Raw genomic sequence first — 25490 nt, 5'->3', positions numbered from 1 at the left:
TATGTAGCATATATATCGTGTAATCAAGAATTTTGAGAAAAGCAATACCAGAGCAGACATGGAGATACAATGATAAAAACAAAAAACACATCTGATGTGAGCATAGTCAATCTGAAATAAGAGAGCGATGCACAAATATTAAGGCCGAAACGTAGTAGTACGGGTATGAAGTACGTGATGACGTCATCAGTTTTACCGACATTCCTGTCGCTCTCCTGTGTGAGACAAATCTGATAAAATTATACAGTGCTGCTTACCAGTGACACAACCTCCCTCTTGCCTGAAATATTGCCTAAAAATCTCTGCTATATAAGTCGATGACGCTCTCGATCCTGAAACACAAAGAAAAACTAATTAATGTTTAAAAAACTGTTTTCAATCAATGAAGACTTGAACAAGTATATGCAAATGCAATCGGCCTAGTAAATGATCAAAATGTTTTTGACAGAAATTCCCAGCCCTAGCTATAAGCGCATATATATGCACAAACTACGGTGATTCTCAAACAGTGGGCCCTCACACAACGGTTATAGTGGATATTTTTTGAGGGGCATGAAGCGGAATGAAAATGAAAATATTTGTTGGGTTTGTTTTAGCCCACCTTATTTTGGGAATTTACATTTCTTTATTTGGATATTTACGTTCCATCCAAGTATTTTCAACGTGTTTTTTGAATAAAGCATGCTTTTGTCTTACTATCTGTTATTTGTAGATAGATAGTTATTTTTGAGGTGGGGCGCAAGCCTAGCATTTTATAAATGGGAAGTTTTCAGAAGAAATTATGGTCATGTTTGAAGGAGCATAACTATTTTTATTGAGGGGTATAAGCCAGGGCTGCCATAAAGTCCTTATTTTGACATGTGTTCTTATTTTTTTTTGTTTCATTTTAAAAATTACGGCGGTGAGAAATCCAGCAGTCCTCTCGCACACAATTAACCGTACAGGCGATTCGAACTTCCGTACTCAGAATAATAGGAGATGTGGTGGCGCGCGTATTTCCAACAATCAGGATGCGCCACACTGCCGAGCGGTGATTAAAAAGCGACAAATTTCTTGCTGTTTATAATCACAATTTTGTTGAATGAGGACCTACCATTTTTTTCCTTCCAAAGATCAAGCATTCCGAGTTTTTTATTTTCAACAGAATCAGGATTGTCTGCAATGATTGTTGAAACTTCTCCAGCAGTGAGCCTGAGACCATTTCCAGCCAAGGCAAACATTTTAAAATGAATGAACGACGTGAATCTTCTTGCAATGTCAGCGATAGCATCTTCAATTCTGATGTCGCCTAAAACAATGAAATTGAGTTGAAAATGTGGAGAAAGATTTTCAAGTATCAATATCAAGGTCAGGTTTTATTTTTACAAAAATATGTCCATCTTTTGGTTGGGTGGCGCATCATGCCACCGCAACGTGGTTACGTAACTGCTGGTCGATTATGGCTTCCCAGTCATCAAGTCAATTCATCTGAAAACAATATAACTGGCTAACTAAACTCATACTCGACATAGAGTGGCTCACTATATAATTAAGCCATACTATCGAATTTTCCACGATAAATATGTAAATCTCATCCATTTACAGTAAAAGAGAAGCCATTGGGAAACAAGGCTGGTTAGAGAGTGATGATCGGAAAGTGTAAAGATGATCGGGCATCTAATCAAGTTTCGGAATTTCTAATACTGCCCTTGTGGTTTTGGCAAATTATCTAACTAGCATCGCTTTTTAAGAAATGTAATAAACAGCCACTAGTCCTCTACTAGATGGATTATGTATTCTCCATTTCAATTGGCTTGCTCGAAGCAAAAGTGCGTTTGTTGTAATATCGGTTCGGCTAATTTTGCAAGTGACCTAGACATCCACTTGATCACAGTGCTGTTGGGCAATGAGCGGTGCTAGAAAAAATCAGGTGCAATAATTCAAATGAATTAGGTCTTAAAATAGATAATAGTGGCATTTGATTACTACTTATATACGGCAACGTTCCTGTACAGGTACAGGTTATATAAAATCCATTTAGGAAGAATCCATGAACGAGTTAAAGTTTGGTTTTGAACTGATTTACGGTTTTTGAGACAAGAATTAGAACATCATGTTACAAACAAGGCTGGGCCAAACTAATTTCGGCGCCCAGAAGTATGTGCACCAATATCACGAACACCTGAACAGAATATGTGTACCATGTTAGGGTTAAGCCATAATTTTATTTCAATTTTTCTTATTTTAATTCTATACAAGTTCGGGGACTAGTCAAGTGACTCCCTCTTGTAGTATTTGTACCTGAAATTATGTCCTAACCCTAACCTGGTCTCATGCTACATTCTGGTGACCGCGTCTTAGTTCACATACCACTCGAGCACCCTAATTTCAATGGATATCGGGTTTCAATTTCTAGTTGAGACTGTGTATGTGCATGCATAGTACAAGATTCGAACCTGCGAACTCAGACTGGGTAATCAGAGGTGTCAAAAAACATGACAGTTCCCCTAATCTTACTGGTAGTTGTATTTAGGTGGCGCTGAAGAGTTGCGTACACCCCAAATTACTGTAATAATTTCGGGTTTGGTTTTCCGGTGTTTAGAAAATTCAAGATTCAGCATTAGATAGCTCAGAAATTGATCCAAGAAATGTTTGGGGTGCGTGGGCCTGGTAAATAACATTTTATAAGAAAAGCTGGCTAATTCATAGTGAAAGTTGAGGAACTTGGCTCAGAAGTTAGCAAATTGTGTTGGAAATATGTTCCCAATCCCACTTTTAATCAACCAGTGCAATTTTGCAAATTTGAACCCCGGGATAATTATGTCGAGCGGAGTACTGGGTTTTGTGCCTTTGTGTGATGATTCACGTAAGCGCTGGTCGGTTATTCCACTATCCAAGTCCACAAATCCGAAACAAGTAGCTTCCCATACCTTCCCATACATAGTATTCCCATACCTGAAATGAACTACTAACCGAATAAGAGGCCATGGCTGCCTTGCTGAGGTTATATAAGGACAGACATATATAACTTGTCTAGTCAGAATGAAATGGCTCAGATTCGAAATACAATTTCTCGAGCCAGAATGGTTTTGTTAGGAGCCACATTTGAATATATATTAGAGTAGAATAGCCCTGATCCCTGATTAGGTACGAGTGCATTGAAAATCATTTCGAAAATTCTATTTACAATAAAATGTTTTCCAGAATAACTTTATTTATCTGCAGAATTTCATTCACTGAGAAATGTTACTCACTAGCTCCATCTGGCGCCGATGCTCCTAGGGACTCATTTGAATCAGTGTCGAACGGATGAGCCTTAGATGGCGTTTCCCCTCCTTCTTCAGATCGTTCAGCTAAAGAAAGAAACCAGACAATAAATTAATTCGCTTCTCGGAGATGATGCTTGGTTCGGACAACCCAAAACCAAAATCTGATATATTAATATCGCCTCAGAACAAAGTTGCTAATTACTAAAAATAAGTGAAAAAATAAGAATAAGTTTACTAAAAATAAAGTGACCGTTTGCTGAGTATGTAGTTTTCGCTTCGTGCATTAGAAACGATGCATTGTAGCAATATCTCATTTTTGACAGAAGTTCAATTGATTAGAAGAGAATGATGACAGTTATGTGATCCCGGATTAAGTCTATGAAACGGCACTAAATTGATAATATTATTGAGCCAAGTATTGAATTGCAAAAATACGAAAGAGTTTTGTTCAATTTCAGATGACTATTTATGGGGTTGGCCAGAATTCGAGTTTTGCATTTCTGTGATATTTGCTTTGGTGCTACAGTTGTACAGGGTGACCAGACCAAGTGTAGACAAATGTTAATTAAAATATCTACAATATAAATGTACGTGATTAAAAAACATTTTGCAGAAAATAGCAATATAATTATAAATAATGTAATTCATTGTTATTTTCAGATATATCCCCTCTTTGTCTTCACTCCACGCCTTGATCTGTCTGGAACTTGAATGCACGGGGCACGTATGATTTATCCTGATCTGGACCAGACTGGTCGGTTTCAAAACACAAGTGAAAAGAATGCACAACCTGTCAGAATTTGTTACCAACCCATCAATTCAACAGAACTACAACTAACAAACAATATTTTTTGCTATTCTCATGAGTTATATAATGTTTTATCTGAATCGAATCTCACATGGTATTAACTTGCCATTAAAGATTATGCCACCCTTGTTCAAGGCTCTAAGACTGTTGTGAAAATACTATATGGAAAGGGACTAGGTAACCACATCTTATGCCAGAGGTTTAGGCAAATATTCAATCTGCAAGTGCCAGCCGCTGTGAGAAAATGTGTGGAGGATGTCCTGCTAAAAAATTATTGTTTTCCATAATCATGTTAACTGTTAAGGGCACAGTATTTAACTAATTGGCAAAATTTGAACTCGGTTCCACCAATAGGGTTCCGCCAATAGAATTACTATCCTTTTAAACATGGCTGTAGTGGCATAATGAGTTAAACTAGGCACTTAACTACCCGGAATGCCTAAAGTGGAGAAAATTGTTACTCTTCTTCTGAATTGGAAGAAAGATACTTTGGCTTCGAATCACAACTCAAAAAAAATAAAGGCTATTGTAAAGTTTTATTTTTTACTTCCGGTTTACTTACTCCGCCGGTTTCCAAGACAAATATATTACCTTTGCCAACTTTAGACGCCTTCTGCACTTTAGTCTTCTGATCCAATGATGAAGCATCCGGTTCCCGATGACTCTCTGATGCTCCAGATACATTGGATTCAGGTTTTTCTATTATTTGAGATGATTCTGGGAGAACAAGGTTTGGAAATCATTATGAAGAATTGTAGAAACTAAGTATATGACTGGTAACCAAATAATAGGCCTCCGCCGGTTTTGAGCATTCATGGCCATCTGTTTGTTATTGGAGTAGTAGTTTATATTGATATGCTTATTGGTAGATTCCGAATCCCATTACGTTCAAACAATTCAAGCTCGATAAAGTGAAAAAAACTGCGAAATAACCTTATCAAGCAAAGAAAAGGATAAGAACGGAGGAGTAAAATCTGTTTTGTGTCTGGCATTCCCCCCCCCCCCCCCTCCTGCAACTGCTTTGTGGCCCCTTTGGGAAGCTATGGCCCCTGGTTGGGGACAACTGATGAAAGCTGTATTTGTTTAGTAATCAGTAGTAATCAGTAGTTTATTTTTTCACCACACATGAAATACACTAAATGCATACGGAATGTAAAAGGAAGCAAAAACGGATAATTCGAGGTGAAAGGAGTCGCGAAAACCAAAATTGGTTATCGAGCAGCGACACCTGAGCTAAAGTCTAATAAATGAATCATAAAACAATGAAAAAAGTCAAACAATGAATAAAAGAATATAAAGAAGTGAAAAATCGAGACGACCTGAATCCAAGAGACGCTCGAAATACAGAAAAGCAAAACCAAAAACGACTCCAAGCACATATGTGCGAGTAACTATGGGAACGGCAGCAGGAATGCAGTACAGTGCGATGACAGGATACCGAACCGATATCGCAGCATTATGGAATTGATAGTTATTTAAACAGATTTTAAATATATCCCGGTAGGGATATTATGCCGATAACACGGCGTAATCATAGTTATAAATGTTTGCCAAGAGTTCGAATAAGATTGCATTAAGATTGCAAGTGCTGGGGTGCAAGAAGATTGCAAGTGCTGGGGTAAGTCGAATCGTCATTAATACATTACAGATAAAAATTATTCTAATCTGTGAAAGACAGGTTAACTCAACAAAGTAGATGGGGGTAACAATAAATAGCGTTGTAAATTAGTAAGCATACCGCTTGGAATCGTTGAGAATATAGAATGAACATGATATGTGTATGAACAGATGGATGAAATAACCACTGCAGCACTGAGTATCAACAGTGCTATATATATACAAATTTCGAAAATGCAACAAAGCACAATAATAATAAAGTGGTAAATATGATAGCTTTTTACAAAAATATATACGAGATAGTTATTAAATTGTATTTGGTGAGAGACCAATATCAAGAATCATGAGTGTAAAACTGTTGAAAGATACTGCTAACACTATACGATTAGGCTATGAGCAAAGTTGAATTACCATTGTATGACAAATGGCCATACAGCATAATATAGTGCAGAGCATGCACTATGGAAGTAGATGATAATAAAGAAGCAATTTAAATATTTACATGAAACATTCAGATTCACTAATTACAGGTACTGTCGACTCTGAGAGGTTGTGGACTTAGTCAAGTATTCTGCTGGCAGTGCCGAGGATTAAGTCTTGTTAGCTAGAAAGCCTGGCAAAGATTAAGCCTTTTATTTTATTTTAAATAACATAAATGGAAGTTGCAAATGCCACGAGGGGAAATTTCCATGTAAACAAATATTTGTGGCTGTTAAAATTACTTTATTTATTTGCAACATTTATTTTAAAAATGTTACTCACTAGCTCCACCTGGTGCCGACGCTTTTTCAGACTCATCTGGATCAGAGTGGGACGGCTGAGCCTTAGATGACGCCTCTCCTTCAATGGATTGTTTAGCTAGAGAAATAAATCAAATAATAAATTGAAGCACCTCTTGGAGATAATGCTTGGTTCGGACATCCCTCACCAAAATTTGATATATTAATATCGCTACAGAACTAGTAGCAATTTCTCATTTTTGTTCAAAGCTCATAAATTAAATTATTTCAAGAGCACAAGAATTAGTTACCAGTCCATCAACCAGCACTACAACTAACAAACAATATTGTTTGTTATTCTCATAAATTCACTTGCTCTCAAAGATTATGTAACACTTGTTTGAGATTCCGAGACTATCTTAAAACTACCTTATTGGAAGGGACTAGATAGCCTTGTCTTAGACCAGAGGATTCGACAAATATTCAAACTGCAACTGGAAGCAGCTGTGGGAAAAGGGTGGAGTCTGTCAAGCTAAGAAGATTACTGTTTGAGATTACTGTCTGATCTGAGATGAACTGGTAACCTAATAAGAGGACATGACTTACCATATGCTCAGAATATATAGGGATAACCATAAATATCTCATGTTCAAGTTTGAGTAACTAGACAGAATGAAAGGGCTCAGATTCGAAGTACAATTGCCCAGGCCAAAAATGTTCTGTTAGGAGCCACATTTGAATATATATAAGAGTAGAATAGCTGTGATCCCTGATTGGGTACGAGAGCATTATTTGGAAAATTACTTTTGGAAAATGTTTTTTAGAATAACTTTATTTATTTGCAGAAATTTACTGAGAAATGTTGCTCACTAGCTCCATCTGGTGCCGATGCTCCTCGAGACTCATTTGAATCAGTGTTGAACGGCTGAGCCTTAGATGGCGTTTCCCCTTCTTCTACAAATTGTTCAGCTAAAAAAAGAAACCAACCAATAAATTGAAGAACTTCTTGAAGCTAATGCCCGGTTCGGACACTCCCCACCAATATTTGATATATTAATATCGCTACAAGACTAAGTTGTAAATTACAAAAGATATTTTGAGCGACTGATAACAGAGTATGAAGTTACCGCTTTGTGCATTTAAATCAACTCATTGTAGCAATTTTTCATTTTTGTTAAAAAATCAAAAAATTCAATTGATTAGAAGGTAATTATGACAGTTTTGTGAGCCCATGTTAAGTCTATGAGATGACACTAAATTGATAATAATATTGAGCCACGTATTAAATTGCAAAAATACGAAATATTTATTTAAATTCATTACCTCGTCCAACTTTAGTCACCATCTGCACTTTAGTCTTATGATCCACTGATGAAGCCCCTACTTTCTGGGGGCTGTCTGATTCTCCAGCCACATTGGACTCAGATTTTTCCTTTATTTGAGATGATTCTGTGAGAAAACAAAGTTTGGAATTCATCATGAAGTATTGTAAAAACTAAGTCTATGGCTTGAATTTTAATTTTCGAGGCATTGCTTTCAAGTCTCTACACTCCCAAGTCACAATTCAAGTCAAACTCCGGAAGCTTTGAGCACTCATAGCCCCCCTGTTTGTTTTTATAGTAGCATTTATATTGTTATTCTTATTGTCAGATTCCGAATCCCAGTACGTTCAAACAATTCATGCTAGATAAAGTAAAAAAAAAATGCGAAATACCCTTATCAAGCAAAGAAAATGATAATAACGGAGAAATAAAATCTGTTTTGTGTCTGGCATTTGCCCCCCCTCCTCCTGTAACTGCTTTGTGGCCCCTTTGGGAAGCTATGGCCCCTGGTTGGGGAAAACTGATGAAAGTTGTTTTTAGGTCAGATTAAGTCTTGTTAGCTAGAAAGCCTGGCAAAGTTTAAGCCTTTTAGTATATTTTAAATAACATAAATGGAAGTTGCAAATGCCACGAGGGGAAATGTCCATGGAAACAAATATTTGTGGCTGTTAGAATTACTTTATTTATTTGCAGCATTTATTTTAAAAATGTTACTCACTAGCTCCACCTGGTGCAGACGCTCTTTCAGACTCATCTGGATCAGAGTGGAACGACTGAGCCTTAGATGACGCCTCTCCGCCTTCTATGGATTGTTTAGCTAGAGAAATAAATGAAATAATAAATTGAAGCACCTCTCCGAGATAATGCTTGGTTCGGACATCCCTCGCCAAAATTTGATATATTAATATCGCTACAGAACTAGTAGCAATTTCTCATTTTTTTTCAAAGCTCAGAAATTAAATTATTTCAAAAGCACAATAATTAACTACCAGTCCATCAACCAGCACTACAACTAACAAACATTATTGTTTGCTATTCTCATAAATTCACTTGCTCTCAAAGATTATGTAACACTTGTTTGAGATTCCGAGACTATCTTAAAACTATCTTATTGGAAGGGACTAGATAGCCTTGTCTTAGACCAGAGGATTCGACAAATAATTAAACTGCAAGTGGAAGCAGCTGTGGGAAAAGGGTGGAGTCTGTCAAGCTAAGAAGATTACTGTTTTTCAGAAATCATATTTTGTATGATGAGTTCAACCAGCCTCTTAACTTTTCGGGATGCATTAACCCATCTTCAGAGTTGAAAAAATAATCCCAACTTGAGAAAAGTAACGGTCATTTTTTCTATTTTTTACTTCGAACTCACACTTTCAAAATTCTGACAACATCAAAATAAACTACCAAAAGTGCCTTGGTCAAAAAACACTCAATTATTCCACTGCACTCTAATTATTGATAGTTTTGTTTAAAAATTATTCTTAGCAATTTCCAAAACAAATTCATTACCTCGGCCAACTTTAGACGCCATCTGCACTTCAGTCTTCTGATTCACTGGTGAAACACCCGCTTCCTGGTGGCTCTCTGATGCTCCAGACTCCGGTTTTTCTACTATTCGGGAAGGTTCTGTGAGAACAAAGTTTAGAAATCATGATGAAGTATTGTAGGAACTAATTCTATTGTTGGAATTTTAATTTTTAAGTCATTGCATTTCCGAGTCAAAGGTTGGATCTCTGACTTCCTAGTAAGCAGTCAAGTTACTTCACAATTGGAGTTCATGAGTTCCCGAGTTGCAAAAAAATTCACTGCATTCCCGTTTCACAAATTAATTCACTATTTGCACAAGTCGAGTCACTTCTCACAGCCTCGAGTGAATTCAAGTCGTCTTTCACCCAGATGCCTTTAGTATTTGAAAAACAAGACTCGAGTCAAGTCAATGAACAGATGCCTCTCCCATGATCATTTGGCTTTACTAGTTGTTGACTTTAGTAATATTAGATAAATATTATAAATATTAACACGGCTGAAATCGGGTGGTTCTTGCTGTCGGCATGATACCTACATTCACAAAGTCTTGCTCGGAGCAAACTGTAGAGAAATTCAGAAAAGCCAAATAAATTTGTACTCACCCATTTTGAGATGAAAATAATTGTTCTTTTCACGATGATTTTAAAAAATCGCCGGTAGTTAGCAAGAACTTGGAAACAGGCTGAGAAAAAAATGAAACACTTTTTATATCAAGAGTGGGAAATTGAAATTGATACCAAGTCTTGAATCTTATATTCATATCGAGTTTCTATCATGTTTCATGACGTCATAAGGTATGACGTCATACATTCGCACTCCCGGGTAGTTCGATCTTAACTGTTGTTTCAACTTATTTCACGAACTATTTAAACTCAACATTCTACAACAGTGGTTCCCAACCTTTCTACTCTCTGACTCTGGCTTGCCGGTAAATTAAATTAAATGTACTCGCGGACTGGCGAAAACTTGAAATGAGCGGAACAGAAAGTAAAAAAAAAATATTCACGCAATGTTAGGCAAGGACTATGTTTCTAGATAATGAAAATAAAAACACCCGAGAGCATTTCACATGACTGGACATAGAAATTCGAAACGTCGGCAACTTAAATCGTTTTGCTAACACGGGTTGTGCTTCATTTATCATCAATATCAAATACCGTGTCGTCCAAAAACTGAAAGCGGTGTAACATAAAATGATAACATAGATTTGCGCAATAAAATCCAATGCCTTTGCTTCGTTTTGAATAAAGCTCTTGGTAAAAATATTATTTGTTTTACTGGTTTAAAAACGATTTGATTTGATTTGATTGAAAAGATCAATGCCGCCCATCAAGTTATGATATGATTTACATATAGATCATATCTTACTGGATGTAAAAGCAAAGCCCTTCTTGACTGTTTTCTGGTTTCAACAAAGAAATATCCATATCCTTTTCATTTGGATGGTCATATAAAGCAGAAAAAGCATGCAGAACAGATAAAATACTCGTGCCGATTTTAGGTTTCTGAATCATGCAAGATTTGACAGGGCACTTTTGCGAGGAATCGGAACGAAGCGAAAAGTGTGATTATTCAGCGTCGAGGCTTCGCGGAGTCATTAATACCGCTCTAAGCAAATAGCAATAAGACCACGGAAGAGAAATTGCGTAATAAACCAACGCAACTTTGTCTTGGTAAAGCGATTGAGAAGGCAGGCAAAATAACAAAATAACAAAAGCTTCGCGGACCTTCCGACGGCTGGGAACCACTGTTCCATAATAATAGACTGCTCAGTTGTCCCATCCATTTTATCTCAAATTCAAATTAGGTGATTCAAGTGTGTACTTAGTAATCACATCTTTGGTTAAAATCTCATACCCACGGCCACAGATCTAATAAATGGAATGCCGGAACAGCAGCATTAGGCATTTCAGTAGTAACCGTAAATTCGCTTAGAGATCATTTTTCGGCGCTTCCATAGTATGTGCACCAAGATGGCGCACAACCTGATTACCCCAACATTGTACACATACTACTTCAGGTTATGCGCCATTTTGGTACAAATACTAAAGGAGCACAAATTTTTCTTTACTTTTGAGTGAATGCGCGCAGCCCTATTTTTAAAAAAAATGTCACATTGATTATTATTTAAAATAATTATTATTTAAAAAGCGTCTTAATGAAAACGACTCGAGTAAGTGCTTCCTGACAAATCTGAATATCGGAAGGTTGGGTGTGTAATAAAATTAGCAGATTACAATAGTCTACTTCACAACGCTGCCGTTGTCGGAAACGAAAGCCAATTCGATTTGATTATAAATACATTTAGCCAAAGGCATGGTTTCCCATCTTTTCTACAATTTGAAAATACCTCAAACTTGCTTCCAATATCAAAACTAGTCTATTAATTATCTATTTTCTGGACATCTGGGGTGTATCAGAAGTCCTATTACTACAACCCCAATAACGATAATACTCTATCCTGCATGCGAGCTTTCAAATGACGAGACTAACATCGCACGAATGACATGAAATATTTTCCGAAATTGATAAGAGCTGCTTACTGTAGACTCGCAAACAAATACCCTCAATGACGTATATCACCGATCGCTGCTAATAAAGCAAACGAAAAAAGAAGTTTGTTGTGTCAGCAAAGGGTTAATGTATATTACGAAACTATAGCTAATATTTGAACAATCGCGCGAAAATGTTAGACCAAAAAGTTAGCGGTACAAAGGGGCGTCGGGATTGCACTGATAACATTTTAAATTTTGTTGTTTGTGCGTTGTCATTGCAAGTCAATGACCTCAAGTAACCTGCCTCATTAGTATCACACCACAGGGCCGACCAATGCGACTGCAGGCTACGGCGAACTTCAATGGCGCCTCGCTGATATGAATGCAAATTCTCAAATTCACCATTATCAATTATATAAAGTTTTTAAATCGGCATTTTGTACCTGGACAAAAGGCATTAAAATAAGGAAATTCATTTTCTATTACAAAATCTCAATTAATTTTCCTATTATCTCTTCCAAGATACGATTTGTTTTGCACAGTTCCACACAATAATAAGACGGGATTATTACTCCATATCATTCTTCAAAATTGTTTTGCATCAGGAGTGCGCAACCTGCGGCCCTGAAGGAAAAATTGTGCGGCCCTTGAAGAGGTGCCAATTTTGAATGTTGTGTGGACACGAAACAGGTTTTTAATTCAATTTGGTACGTGCAAGTAATTCCAATCCCTTTGCGTTGTGCATCCGGAGTCTATTTTAATATCTCTGCCTATCACTTTACAATGCGTTAATAGCTGCTAGCTTGTACAAACAACGCATTTCACAAAACCTTTTGGTCTGCAACTACTAGGAAACCTGTGTTATATATAGATGCGGCCCGCGCTTTCACCCAGTTATTCCCATCTGTCCTTCCTGTACTGAAACCTACACACCTGCCCCAAAACAGCGGAACACAGCTAGTCAGTGGTCTCGATTACCCCCTTTTGGCTTCCCTGACCCTAGCAAAACGACATTATTCAAATTGTGAGTTTTTAATATATTTCATATTTATCTGTTGTTAAAATTCTCTCACAGTTGGGCTGGGCTTCCGAACGATTGGATTTCGAATGAAATCCGGATTCACTGGAAATTTTTGGGTTCAAGTTAATAAACTGAATTTCATTTTATGCAATATAGCAAGACTGTTTGGCCACATAATGAAAATAAACACCAAGCAAAAGTAAGACCGGAAGTCGCATCGTGAACTGTTGTTCTGGATTTGGCATGGCCCAGACATATAATAAATATTTTATGTTTAGAGTTTTTTAAACGTTGACTGCTTGGTATACCAGGTAGCCCTGACGTACGTACTGTTCTTTAATTAACGTATTTAGTTTCGACTTCTTATACTTTCATTACTCACTCTTTATTCTTTTTATCATGTTCTGTTATACTCGATGACTAGTATTGGTTTTTGGTGTCTTCATTCACCATAGAGTGCGATTTCTTATTAATAAATTTTTAAATTTGTTTATATATGTATATCGTTTGTATTCTCAGCATGTGAAGAATTAAATTACAGATTACTGATCCATCAGATACGTAAGGAATATTCAAATTACCAACAGAGGTGAATTCTGAAACTTCCAACTTTTTTCTTTAACTTAAACATCACATTTTAGCAGCAACCTGAATATGCATAAATGAAAACGAGTTTAACACACCTTTCCACTTTTTTATTATGAACTGGTGATTTTTATTTTTTAAGCCGAAATATTCATTTAAAGTGCCGAATTGTACGTAGAAATGCAGATCTTATGCAACTCAGATACGATTAGAAACCTCATTCATACGTTTCTAACCTATTTTCACGTGTTATCACAATGCACACAATCTTGAACGACCTAAATCAGGGGTCGGCAACCTACGGCCCGCGGGCCGGATCCAGCCCGCGGAGCAATATAATCCGGCCCGCGACTCTTCACTGAATTATAGTAACAAATTATAGCTGTTTTGTCGATTATATTCTTTACGCAAAAGAATTTACGTGTAGACTAAATTATAACGTAACAAGTATATAATTCACAATTAATCGTTCAATGAGACTATAATTTAATTATAATTTGGACAAATGACAACAAAACGCAGAAAAGTTGATGCTAAGTGCAAATTGTTTAATGGCGCAAAAAATATTCAAATGGTCAGTCTTCGCGCGATGCCCTAAAATTTGACTTCTGATCTGTGTAATAAAATGTGATTCGTCAGTCATCCATTCGATTTTTAACTTTCTAAAAATATGTGCGGACCGTCAACGACTTGCAACATTCAATTTTGGCCCGCTAGCGACAAAAGGTTGCCGCCCCCTGGCCTAAATCATCATGTTTTTCACCTATAAGCTTAAAGGACAGTTATAGGGTGTCTCATCGTGTTTATACCGCAATGTGAGATTAGCGATGCAGTGCAATGTCCGGTATTTTAAAACTCATTCAAACTTCTGGCGACTTTCCGGAATCTCTGTCCTGAGAGTTTGTCTTATGTATTTTGTTGTATACCCAGGCATTTGGAAACAATGCTCCCAAAGTAGGTAAAAAATATTTTTGCGTCAGTTTTTGTAAAAATGGATTTTGCAGAATTTGCAGTGAGACACAACCGCGTACGCCTTTCTCATTAATATTTTGCTCGATTTGTGGGCGACTTACTGATAAAATAACGTTTTTTAATCATCAATCCTTCAAACGAGCCAATCGAGATATATGCGCTTGTATAACTCGAAGCAAGAAGTGATCTCCTCTAGTTGAGGTCTCTTCAGATATGCTGATGGCTGATTGTACCTGGCATTGTTCGGAGCGAATTTCGCGGGTAGTCGTCGTATGCAAAAAAAAAAGGTCTCCCCGAAATTTTTACGGGGATTACGTTCATAGAATCAACTAGTTCCATTAATAATTTTTATCAATTAACGATGGAGATCTTTGACGTCAATTTTCGAATAGCAATTTTAAATAATATGTGAGAAGACGACAAAAAAGAAAAGTCTTTTGTGAATTTTTATTGTTATGTAAGCCTCCACACTCCTCCACTTTTAGTTTTCTGTTTCTTTGTTCATCCACAACGACACTCCTATTTCGTCGGTATCGGATGTCTTCCAGATATATCAAGTCACCTCGACGTACTTCGACTTTTTCATATTTATATGACTTAAATTTTTTATGCCGGTGCTAAATCCTGTTGGGCTTTATCACGAGTTTTTCTGCTTGTTAAGCTGTAATGTGTTTCCGTGCCTCCCTTCATTTCACTTCTTTTTACATTCTGTGCGTATAAAGCGTATTTTCTTTATGGCGGGAAAATCATTTTTCAATACTGATTAAATATTTATTGTCGCGAGTGGACGACAAAAATAATTCATTATAAAACTGATGACTTATAAAATTTGCTTATCGACTATTGCGCCCATAATGGCGGCACTGTGGAACTCAAGAATGTTCCCAAAGTTTAAATATTTAAAGTTTTTAAATTTTACTCAAAGATTTTCTAGATATTCGTATCCTGACTAAAATTTGAATTAGCATATAACATATACTTAGTTACCTTGTTATTATGACGAAGCCAATTAAATATCGAATATCTTGTTAATCTAAGGAAGCCAAAGAAATGTCGAATATTTAGATTATCTTTCACAAAACATCAGTTTGTCGTTTTGTCTAACTTCTTTAGACATCGGAGTGTATGTGCGTATTCAGGCGGAGGATAAGGCTTTGTCGAACGCTGAGAGCTCAAGGAAAAATTGTGCGGCCCTTGAAGAGGTGCCAATTTTGAATGTTGTGTGGACACGAAACAAGTTTTTAATTCAATTTGGTACGTGCAAGTAATTCCAATCCCTTTGCGTTGTGCATCCGGAGTCTATTTTAATATCTCTGCCTATCACTTTACAATGCGTTAATAGCTGCTAGCTTGTACAAACAACGCATTTCACAAAACCTTTTGGTCTGCAACTACTAGGAAACCTGTGTTATATATAGATGCGGCCCGCGTTTTCACCCAGTTATTCCCATCTGTCCTTCCTGTACTGAAACCTACACACCTGCCCCAAAACAGCGGAACACAGCTAGTCAGTGGTCTCGATTACCCCCTTTTGGCTTCCCTGACCCTAGCAAAACGACATTATTCAAATTGTGAGTTTTTAATATATTTCATATTTATCTGTTGTTAAAATTCTCTCACAGTTGGGCTGGGCTTCCGAACGATTGGATTTCGAACGAAATCCGGATTCACTGGAAATTTTTGGGTTCAAGTTAATAAACTGAATTTCATTTTATGCAATATAGCAAGACTGTTTGGCCACATAATGAAAATAAACACCAAGCAAAAGTAAGACCGGAAGTCGCATCGTGAACTGTTGTTCTGGATTTGGCATGGCCCAGACATATAATAAATATTTTATGTTTAGAGTTTTTTAAACGTTGACTGCTTGGTATACCAGGTAGCCCTGACGTACGTACTGTTCTTTAATTAACGTATTTAGTTTCGACTTCTTATACTTTCATTACTCACTCTTTATTCTTTTTATCATGTTCTGTTATACTCGATGACTAGTATTGGTTTTTGGTGTCTTCATTCATCATAGAGTGCGATTTCTTATTAATAAATTTTTAAATTTGTTTATATATGTATATCGTTTGTATTCTCAGCATGTGAAGAATTAAATTACAGATTACTGATCCATCAGATACGTAAGGAATATTCAAATTATCAACAGAGGTGAATTCTGAAACTTCCAACTTTTTTCTTTAACTTAAACATCACATTTTAGCAGCAACCTGAATATGCATAAATGAAAACGAGTTTAACACACCTTTCCACTTTTTTATTATGAACTGGTGATTTTTATTTTTTAAGTCGAAATATTCATTTAAAGTGCCGAATTGTACGTAGAAATGCAGATCTTATGCAACTCAGATACGATTAGAAACCTCATTCATACGTTTCTAACCTATTTTCACGTGTTATCACAATGCACACAATCTTGAACGACCTAAATCAGGGGTCGGCAACCTACGGCCCGCGGGCCGGATCCAGCCCGCGGAGCAATATAATCCGGCCCGCGACTCTTCACTGAATTATAGTAACAAATTATAGCTGTTTTGTCGATTATATTCTTTACGCAAAAGGATTTACGTGTAGAATAAATTATAACGTAACAAGTATATAATTCACAATTACTCGTTTAATGAGACTATAATTTGATTATAATTTGGACAAATGACAACAAAACGCAGAAAAGTTGATGCTAAGTGCAAATTGTTTAATGGCGCAAAAAATATTCAAATGGTCAGTCTTTGCGCGCTGCTTAAAATTTGACTTCTGATCTGTGTAATAAAATGTGATTCGTCGATTTTTAACTTTCTAAAAATATGTGCGGCCCGCCAACGACTTGCAACCTTCAATTTTGGCCCGCTAGCGACAAAAGGTTGCCGCCCCCTGGCCTAAATCATCATGTTTTTCACCTATAAGACAGTTACAGGGTGTCTCATCGTGTTTATACCGCAATGTGAGATGAGCAAAGCAGTGCAATGTCCCGCATTTTAAACCTCATTCAAACTTCTGGCGACTTTCCGGAATCTCTGTCTTGTGAGTTTGTCTTATGTATTTTGTTGTATACCCAGGCATATGGAAACAATGCTCCCAAAGAGGTAAAAAATAATTTGCGTCAGTTTTTGTAAAAAATGGATTTTGTTGAATTTGTATTGAGACACAACCTCGTACGCCTTTTGCATTAATATTTTGCTCGATTTGTGGGCGATTTACTGATAAAATAACGTTTTTTATTCATCAATCCTTCAAACGAACCAACCGAGATATATGCGCTTGTATAACTCGAAGCAAGAAGAGATCTCCTCTAGTTGAGGTCTTTTCAGATGTGCTGATGGCGGATTGTACCTGGCCTTGTTCGGAGCGAATGTCGCGGGTTGTCGTCGTATAAAAAAAAATGGTCTCCCCGAAATTTTCACGCGGATTACGTTCATAGAATCAACTAGTTTCATTAATAATTTTTATCAATTAATGATGGAGATCTTTGACGTCAATTTTCGAATAGCAATTTCAAATGATATGTGAGGAGACAACAAAAAAGAAAAGTCTTTTGTGAATTTTTATTGTTATGTGAGCCTCCACACTTCTCCACTTTTAGTTTTCTGTTTCTTTGTTCATCCACAACGACAGACATATTTCGTCGGTATCGGATGTCTTCCAGATATATCAGGTCACCTCGACGTACTTTGACTTTTTCAAAATTTTATGACTTAAATTTTTTATGCCGGTGTTAACTCCTGTTGGGCTTTATCACGGGTTTTGCTGCTTGTTAACCTGTAATGTCTTTCCGTGCCTCCCTCCATTTCACTTCTTTTTACATTCTGAGCGTATAACGCGTATTTTTTATTTATGACGGGGAAATCATTTTTCAATATTGATTGAATATTTATTGTCGCGAGTGGACGACAAAAATAATTTATTATAAAACTGATAACTTATAAAATTTGCTTATCGACTATTGCGTCTATAGTGGCGGCACTGTGTAACTCAACAATGTTCCCAAAGTTTAAATATTTAAAGTTTTCAAGTTTTACTCAAAGTTTTTCTAGATATTCGTATCCTGAATAAAATTTGAATTAGCATATAACATATACTTAGTTACCTTGTTATTTTGACGAAGCCAATTAAATATCGAATATCTTGTTAATCTAAGGAAGCCAAGGAAATGTCGAATATTTATATCATCTTTCACAAACAGTTTTTCATTTTGTCTGATTTCTTGAGACATCGGAGTGTTTGTGCGTATTCAGGGGGAGGATAAGGCTTTGTTGACCGCTGAGAATTAGCAATATTTCCGCGGTGTTCAGTTTGTTTCGAAGATTAGGAATTTGGATACCTAGCTGGTCGTTTTAGATAATCGTGATGTTTATTCCCGACATTTTTAATGGATCATTGTTGTCTATCTTTGTTTTAATATGAAGTGACAATGTGTCCTGTGACTCGACAGACTGACAATGGTTAGATAGAACGCCATTTTTATAGTGTCTTACATGCCTGCATATGTCTGTATGTTATTTTAATTCGAAATTTAACAGAACTTTATGTATGTTTATTCGTCTCCTAATGGTAAATAATATGAACATGTTGACAATGATTAATATTCAATAAGAGTTACCACATTGGGCTAAAACAAATACAGACATACCGTGTTTCCCCCGAAAATAAGACCTAGCCTAAATTTTATAAAAATTCTAATATAAGCCCTCCCCTTAAAATAAGACCTAGTCGATAACGCAAAATTTTTGTTGACCTATTCAATTGATTGATAATGTATGTTTTGCAGTTATTCTGAATAAAAATGTGTTATTTTTAACTTATATGAAATTTCGAGATAAACTAACATACATACCATAAAACGCGCGCCGCAAACTCTAAATGATGCGAGAAATATAGTTGCCAGATTTGGGCGAAAAATTTGGCGCATTCGGTACTCTATTGAAAAATTTTGTACTTCCCAATGACTGGACTGGTATTCAAATCAAATATTTAGAAAGAATATATTGTGAAGTCATCTCGGACAAAGTTTTATATGAATAAATACATAGAATAGTATAGTAAGAACATGGCCAAATTATGATATTTACACTCAATTTCATGAATATAGATATTTTACTCGAAAAATATGTACTGTTAGATATCTTGGATAAACATATTGTGAAGTCATCTCGAAACAAGTTTTACAAAATTTTATGTTGTGAACATGTAATAATATCTCGCCAAACATGGGCCAAACAAGAATTTGTCATCAAAATACATGAATATCGGTATCTTTCCCAAATATTCTGTACTTTACAATAGCCGGCCCCACTTTTAAATAAAATAATAAATGAAAATATTTTAAAGTCATCTCGAACCAAGTTTTATAAAAATTGTATGTCGGGAACAGGTGATACTATTTTGTCAAACATGGGCCAAACAAGAAATTTACATAAAAATTCATAAATATCGTTTTTTACCCCAAAAATTTGTACTTTACAATATCCGGCCCCACTTTTAAATGAGATAAATAAATAATAACCTAAAAGAACATATTTTGAAGTCATCTCGAACCAAGTTTTGCAAAAATTGTATGTCGGGAACGTGTAATAATATCACGTCAAACATGGGCCAAACAAGAAATTGTCTTCAAAATTCATGAATTTCGGTATTCTACCCGAAAATTCTGTACTTTACGATTACCGGTCCCACTTTTGAATTAGATATTTCAAATAAGCATATTGTGAAGTCATTTCGAATCAAGTTTTACAAAAATTGCATGTCGGCAAAATGGAATAATATTTTGTCAAGAATGGCCAAACAAGAAATTTTCATCAAAATTCATGAATACCGGTATACTACCCAAAAATTCTATACTTCACGATTACCGACCCCACTTTTGAATTAGAAAATTGAAACAATGACGTGGATCAGAAATGGTGGGACAATGAGAGGAAAACAATCAAATTTGGAAGAAAATGGCTCATTACGGGCTTCTATCAATAACCTCAGATATCACTCAACTTTATGTTTAAGATATATTACTAGATGTATTTTTGCATTCACAAAACTATTGTCTGCTTATTTAACTTCTTAGCCTTCTCACACCTGGGCATTTAGCATTAAATGATTTCACTCTTACTTTCAGGTTTGCTTGCTATATGTAATGTTGGGGCAATATTGAACATTTTTCTCAATCCCATCTATATTGAATTTCACCTAATTCTCAGACCGCGTGGCTTCAAACCGCCCTATAGCAAGCAAGAATATACACTTGAAAATCTCTCGGTATCGACCGGAAACTAAATTTATTCGTCATGAATACGCTGCTTGTTGCAAACGTCTGTTGAAGATTCACACAAAATATTGAGTTAGCTGCTAGTCATGTTGATTAACACTTGTTTGATGATTCATATTCTATTTATTGATGGTAGATAATATTTTTTTTATTGTACTGCCCGACAAATCCTCAGTACAGTATATGGTACAAATTAAAACTACAAAAATGTTCGTTCGTCAGAGTAATAGTTCCAAAGTCATTTTTGTAAATTTTTCTGTTCTTTATTGCCATCTAGTGTATATTTTTAGAACTTTTGCTTCATGAGACCAGCGGCTTTGGGATGTGGCGTGCGTCTTATTAATAACTAACTAATAAACGCGGACTACTCACAATTGCAACTACATATCTGAGAATGGTTGACATGCATCTGAAACGAATAATTGGCTAACTAATTCCATACCGGACACTGGTAACCGATCGGGTGTCCGTGGTTCACCATTTGGTTAAGTCGCTTTATTGAATATTGAATAAGGTAGGTTGCAAATAGGCGGATTGAAACTATATTTTCATTGTCACTATAAATCCCTAAATCCAAGCGAAAAAGTTGATCATTGAATATCACTCAATTGTAATGTTAGACCATGTCTAATGAGGCTCAATCAAACTCTGATTGTTGTTTGGTTATTGGTATGAGCATCAAGAAAATTATCAGTCTTTCACTACTGCTCAAGGGTCAATGGATATTTTTCAAACATTTCAACATGACTAAATGCCAAAAACTACATTTCTAAGACTGTCTACAAGATGAATCCAGTCGTTCTCCCACACAATCATACCTCATGTGATTCAAGCAACACGTAGATCGCAAATATTTTGTTGTAGACAATCTTGGGCATGGAGCCCGGGTATATCACACTGATTATTATTACACAGATGCAGCCACATTTGCACAAAATATCATACAGATATTAAAAAAATTTAAATCGAAAATATTTTTTGTGACACTTAGATTATGCAAGTCAAGGTGTTATGTTGGGCTCTATTCTGCCAATTTCATTTTGTATTTTAAAGGCATAAACTGTTTAATGAAATAAATATTTCACTTTTGAAATAATCAAAATAAATATATCAAGCAAAATAAATACATTTAAATACAGAAATGTAGGAAAATTTCGAAAATAAATTTTTATCATGACTTACTGTTCGCTTATACAGGACAAACTATGAGACTGATTGAAAGAGCGAACTCGCATGAAAATGACCATTCTTAGGGGTGTTCTATCCACAAGTCATATTTAAAAGTTCCAATCGATAGGGAAAATGAGAGACAATATCCACTTGACTAGTTTGTTCGCGTTCAACTTAGTTAAATTGTTTTTTTCAACCAAAGATTACTAGCAACAAACTGTAATAAATCAGGTTGGAGAACAGCACATATGAACACATATGAACAGCACATTTCGCTTCATGAAATTAACTTATATATAAGAGATATTTATTAAACTGAATGCAAAATAGTTCAGAGTGTAGAACTTTTTGTGAATATGCATATATACATATATGTATAATTTCACTTAAGCCAGTATTAAAAAACCATTCAATATGAGTTCACAGCAATGCAACTTGAAAAAAAATATGTTATTATACATAAAGCACAAGAATCAAAATAAAATATATTAATCTACAAGCCACGCCCATGAGTCTCAAGCCAATCAGCATTCACTAACATGTAAATCTACTCTATAATTCTTCATCAGCTCAGTAGCTTTTGACGCTTCTGAGGTCTTTCGTAACATCACTTATAGATCAGTGTCCCTCATTTTCGAGTGACATGGGTATTTTTTTGTTATATTTGGTATCAAAGTTATTCACAGTTCTTGACTGGTGTATATTTTCTCAAAATTGAGACACGTCCCGCGTCTTTAGTTTCGACTTCTTATTCTTTTATTACTCACTCTTTATTCTTCTTATCATGTTCTGTTATAATCGATGACCAGTTTTGGTTTTCGGTGTCTCCATCAACCCTAGAATGCGATTTTTTTTAAATATATTTTAAAATTTGTGTATATATGTATATCGTTTGTATTCTCAGCATGCGAAGAATTAAATTACTGATTACTGGTCCATCAGATACGTAAGGAATATTCAAATTACAAACAGAGGTGAATTCTGAAACTTCCAACTTTGTTCTTTAACTCAAACAGCACATTTTAGCAGCAACCTGAATATGCACGAATGAAAACGAGTTTAACACACCTTTCCACTTTTTTATTATGAACTGGTGATTTTTATTTTTTGGGTTGAAATATTCATTTAAAGTGCCGAATTGTACGTGGAAATGCAGATCTTATGCGACTCAGATTCGATTAGAAACCTCATTCATACGTTTTAACCTATTTTCATGTGTTATCACAATGCACACAATCTTGAACGGCCTTAATCAGGGGTCGGCAACCTATGGCCCGCGGGCCGGATCCAGCCCGCGGAGCCATATAATCCGGCCCGCGACGCTTCACTGAATTATAGTAACAAATTATAGCTGTTTTGTGGATTATATTCTTTACGCAAAAGAATTTACGTGTAGACTAAATTATAACGTAACAAGTATATAATTCACAATTACTCGTTTAATGAGACTATAATTTAAATATAATTTGGACAAATGACAACAAAACGCAGAAAAGTTGATGCTGAGTGCAAATTGTTTAATGGCGCAAAAAATATTCAAATGGTCAGTCTTCGCGCGATGCCCTAAAATTTGACTTTTGATCTGTGTAATAAAATGTGATTCGTCGGTCATCCATTCGATTTTTAACTTTCTAAAAATATGTGCGGACCGTCAACGACTTGCAACATTCAATTTTGGCCCGCTAGCGACAAAAGGTTGCCGCCCCCTGGCCTAAATCATCATGTTTTTCACCTATAAGCTTAAAGGACAGTTATAGGGTGTCTCATCGTGTTTATACCGCAATGTGAGATTAGCGATGCAGTGCAATGTCCGGTATTTTAAAACTCATTCAAACTTCTGGCGACTTTCCGGAATCTCTGTCCTGTGAGTTTGTCTTATGTATTTTGTTGTATACCCAGGCATATGGAAACAATGCTCCCAAAGTAGGTAAAAAATATTTTTGCGTCAGTTTTTGTAAAAATGGAGAATTTGCAGAATTTGCAGTGAGACACAACCGCGTACGCCTTTCTCATTAATATTTTGCTCGATTTGTGGGCGACTTACTGATAAAATAACGTTTTTTAATCATCAATCCTTCAAACGAGCCAATCGAGATATATGCGCTTGTATAACTCGTAGCAAGAAGTGATCTCCTCTTGTTGAGGTCTCTTCAGATATGCTGATGGCGGATTGTACCTGGCATTGTCCGAAGCGAATGTCGCGGGTAGTCGTCGTATAAAAAAAAAAGGTCTCCCCGAAATTTTTACGGGGATTACGTTCATAGAATCAACTAGTTTCATTAATAATTTTTATCAATTAACGATGGAGATCTTTGACGTCAATTTTCGAAATTCAATTTTAAATAATATGTGAGAAGACGACAAAAAAAAAAAAGTCTTTTGTGAATTTTTATTGTTATGTAAGCCTCCACACTCCTCCACTTTTAGTTTTCTGTTTCTTTGTTTATCCACAACGACACTCCTATTTCGTCGGTATCGGATGTCTTCCAGATATATCTAGTCACCTCGACGTACTTCGACTTTTTTATATTTATATGACTTAAATTTTTTATGCCGGTGCTAAATCCTGTTGGGCTTTATCACGAGTTTTTCTGCTTGTTAAGCTGTAATGTGTTTCCGTGCCTCCCTTCATTTCACTTCTTTTTACATTCTGTGCGTATAAAGCGTATTTTCTTTATGGTGGGAAAATCATTTTTCAATACTGATTAAATATTTATTGTCGCGAGTGGACGACAAAAATAATTCATCATAAAACTGATGACTTATAAAATTTGCTTATCGACTATTGCGTCTATAGTGGCGGCACTGTGGAACTCAAGAATGTTCCAAAAGTTCAAATATTTAAAGTTTTTAAATTTTACTCAAAGTTTTTCTAGATATTCGTATCCTGAATAAAATTTGAATTAGCATATAACATATACTTAGTTACCTTGTTATTATGACGAAGCCAATTAAATATCGAATATCTTGTTAATCTGAGGAAGCCAAAGAAATGTCGAATAGCTAGATTATCTTTCACAAACATCAGTTTTTCGTTTTGTCTGACTTCTTGAGACGTCGGAGTGTTTGTGCGTATTCAGGGGGAGGATAAGGCTTTGTCGACCGCCGAGAGTTAGCAATATTTCCGCGGTGTTCGGTTTGTTTCGAAGATTAGGAATTTGGATACCTTGCTGGTCGTTTTAGATAATCGTGATGTTTATTCCCGACATTTTTAATGGATCATTGTTGACTATCTTTGTTTTAATATGAAGTGACAATGTGTCCTGTGACGCGACAGACTGACAATGGTTAGATAGAACGCCATTTTTATAGTGTCTCACATGCCTGCATATGTCTGTATGTTATTTTAATTCGAAATTTAACAGAACTTTATGTATGTTTATTCGTCTCCTAATGGTAAATAATATAAACATGTTGACAATGATTAATATTCAATAAGAGTTACCACATTGGGCTAAAACAAATACAGACATACCGTGTTTCCCCCGAAAATAAGACCTAGCCTAAATTTTATAAAAATTCTAATATAAGCCCTCCCCTTAAAATAAGACCTAGTCGATAACGCAAAATTTTTGTTGACCTATTCAATTGATTGATAATGTATGTTTTGCAGTTATTCTGAATAAAAATGTGTTATTTTTAACTTATATGAAATTTCGAGATAAACTAAAATACATACCATAAAACGCGCGCCGCAAACTATAAATGATGCGAGAAATGTAGTTGCCAGATTTGGGCGAAAAA

General features: G+C 35.8%; 2 protein-coding genes across 2 annotated transcripts in view; both read right to left on the bottom strand.

Moving 5' to 3' along the window:
* Positions 1 to 25490, bottom strand: part of LOC120331185 (uncharacterized) — a 105560-nt gene that overhangs the window by 23945 nt on the left and 56125 nt on the right. The gene's annotated exons all lie outside the window — the stretch shown is intronic.
* Positions 376 to 9924, bottom strand: LOC144424415 (uncharacterized). Its single transcript, XM_078113747.1, has 10 exons — positions 9844 to 9924; positions 9224 to 9340; positions 8433 to 8531; positions 7716 to 7841; positions 7263 to 7361; positions 6436 to 6531; positions 4648 to 4773; positions 3234 to 3332; positions 1094 to 1288; positions 376 to 419 (listed from the first exon to the last, which is right to left on the bottom strand). Exons 1-10 carry the CDS (start codon positions 9845 to 9847, stop codon positions 376 to 378), a joined length of 1005 nt encoding a protein of 334 aa, XP_077969873.1. The 5' UTR covers positions 9848 to 9924.

Source organism: Styela clava, chromosome 6 (assembly GCF_964204865.1).
Source record: "Styela clava chromosome 6, kaStyClav1.hap1.2, whole genome shotgun sequence".
Classification (NCBI taxonomy): Eukaryota; Metazoa; Chordata; class Ascidiacea; order Stolidobranchia; family Styelidae; genus Styela; species Styela clava.
Note: the sequence above shows the minus strand (reverse complement) of the source record. Positions and strands in the feature narration are given on the sequence as shown.

Excerpts from the sequence above, each read along its gene's own strand:
- LOC144424415 (XM_078113747.1), bottom strand. Across the intron at positions 8,532-9,223 it reads GGCGTCTAAAGTTGGCCGAG|CTAAACAATCCATAGAAGGC; the intron begins GTAATGAATTTG and ends TTATTTCTCTAG. Across the intron at positions 7,362-7,715 it reads GGTGACTAAAGTTGGACGAG|CTGAACAATTTGTAGAAGAA; the intron begins GTAATGAATTTA and ends TTCTTTTTTTAG.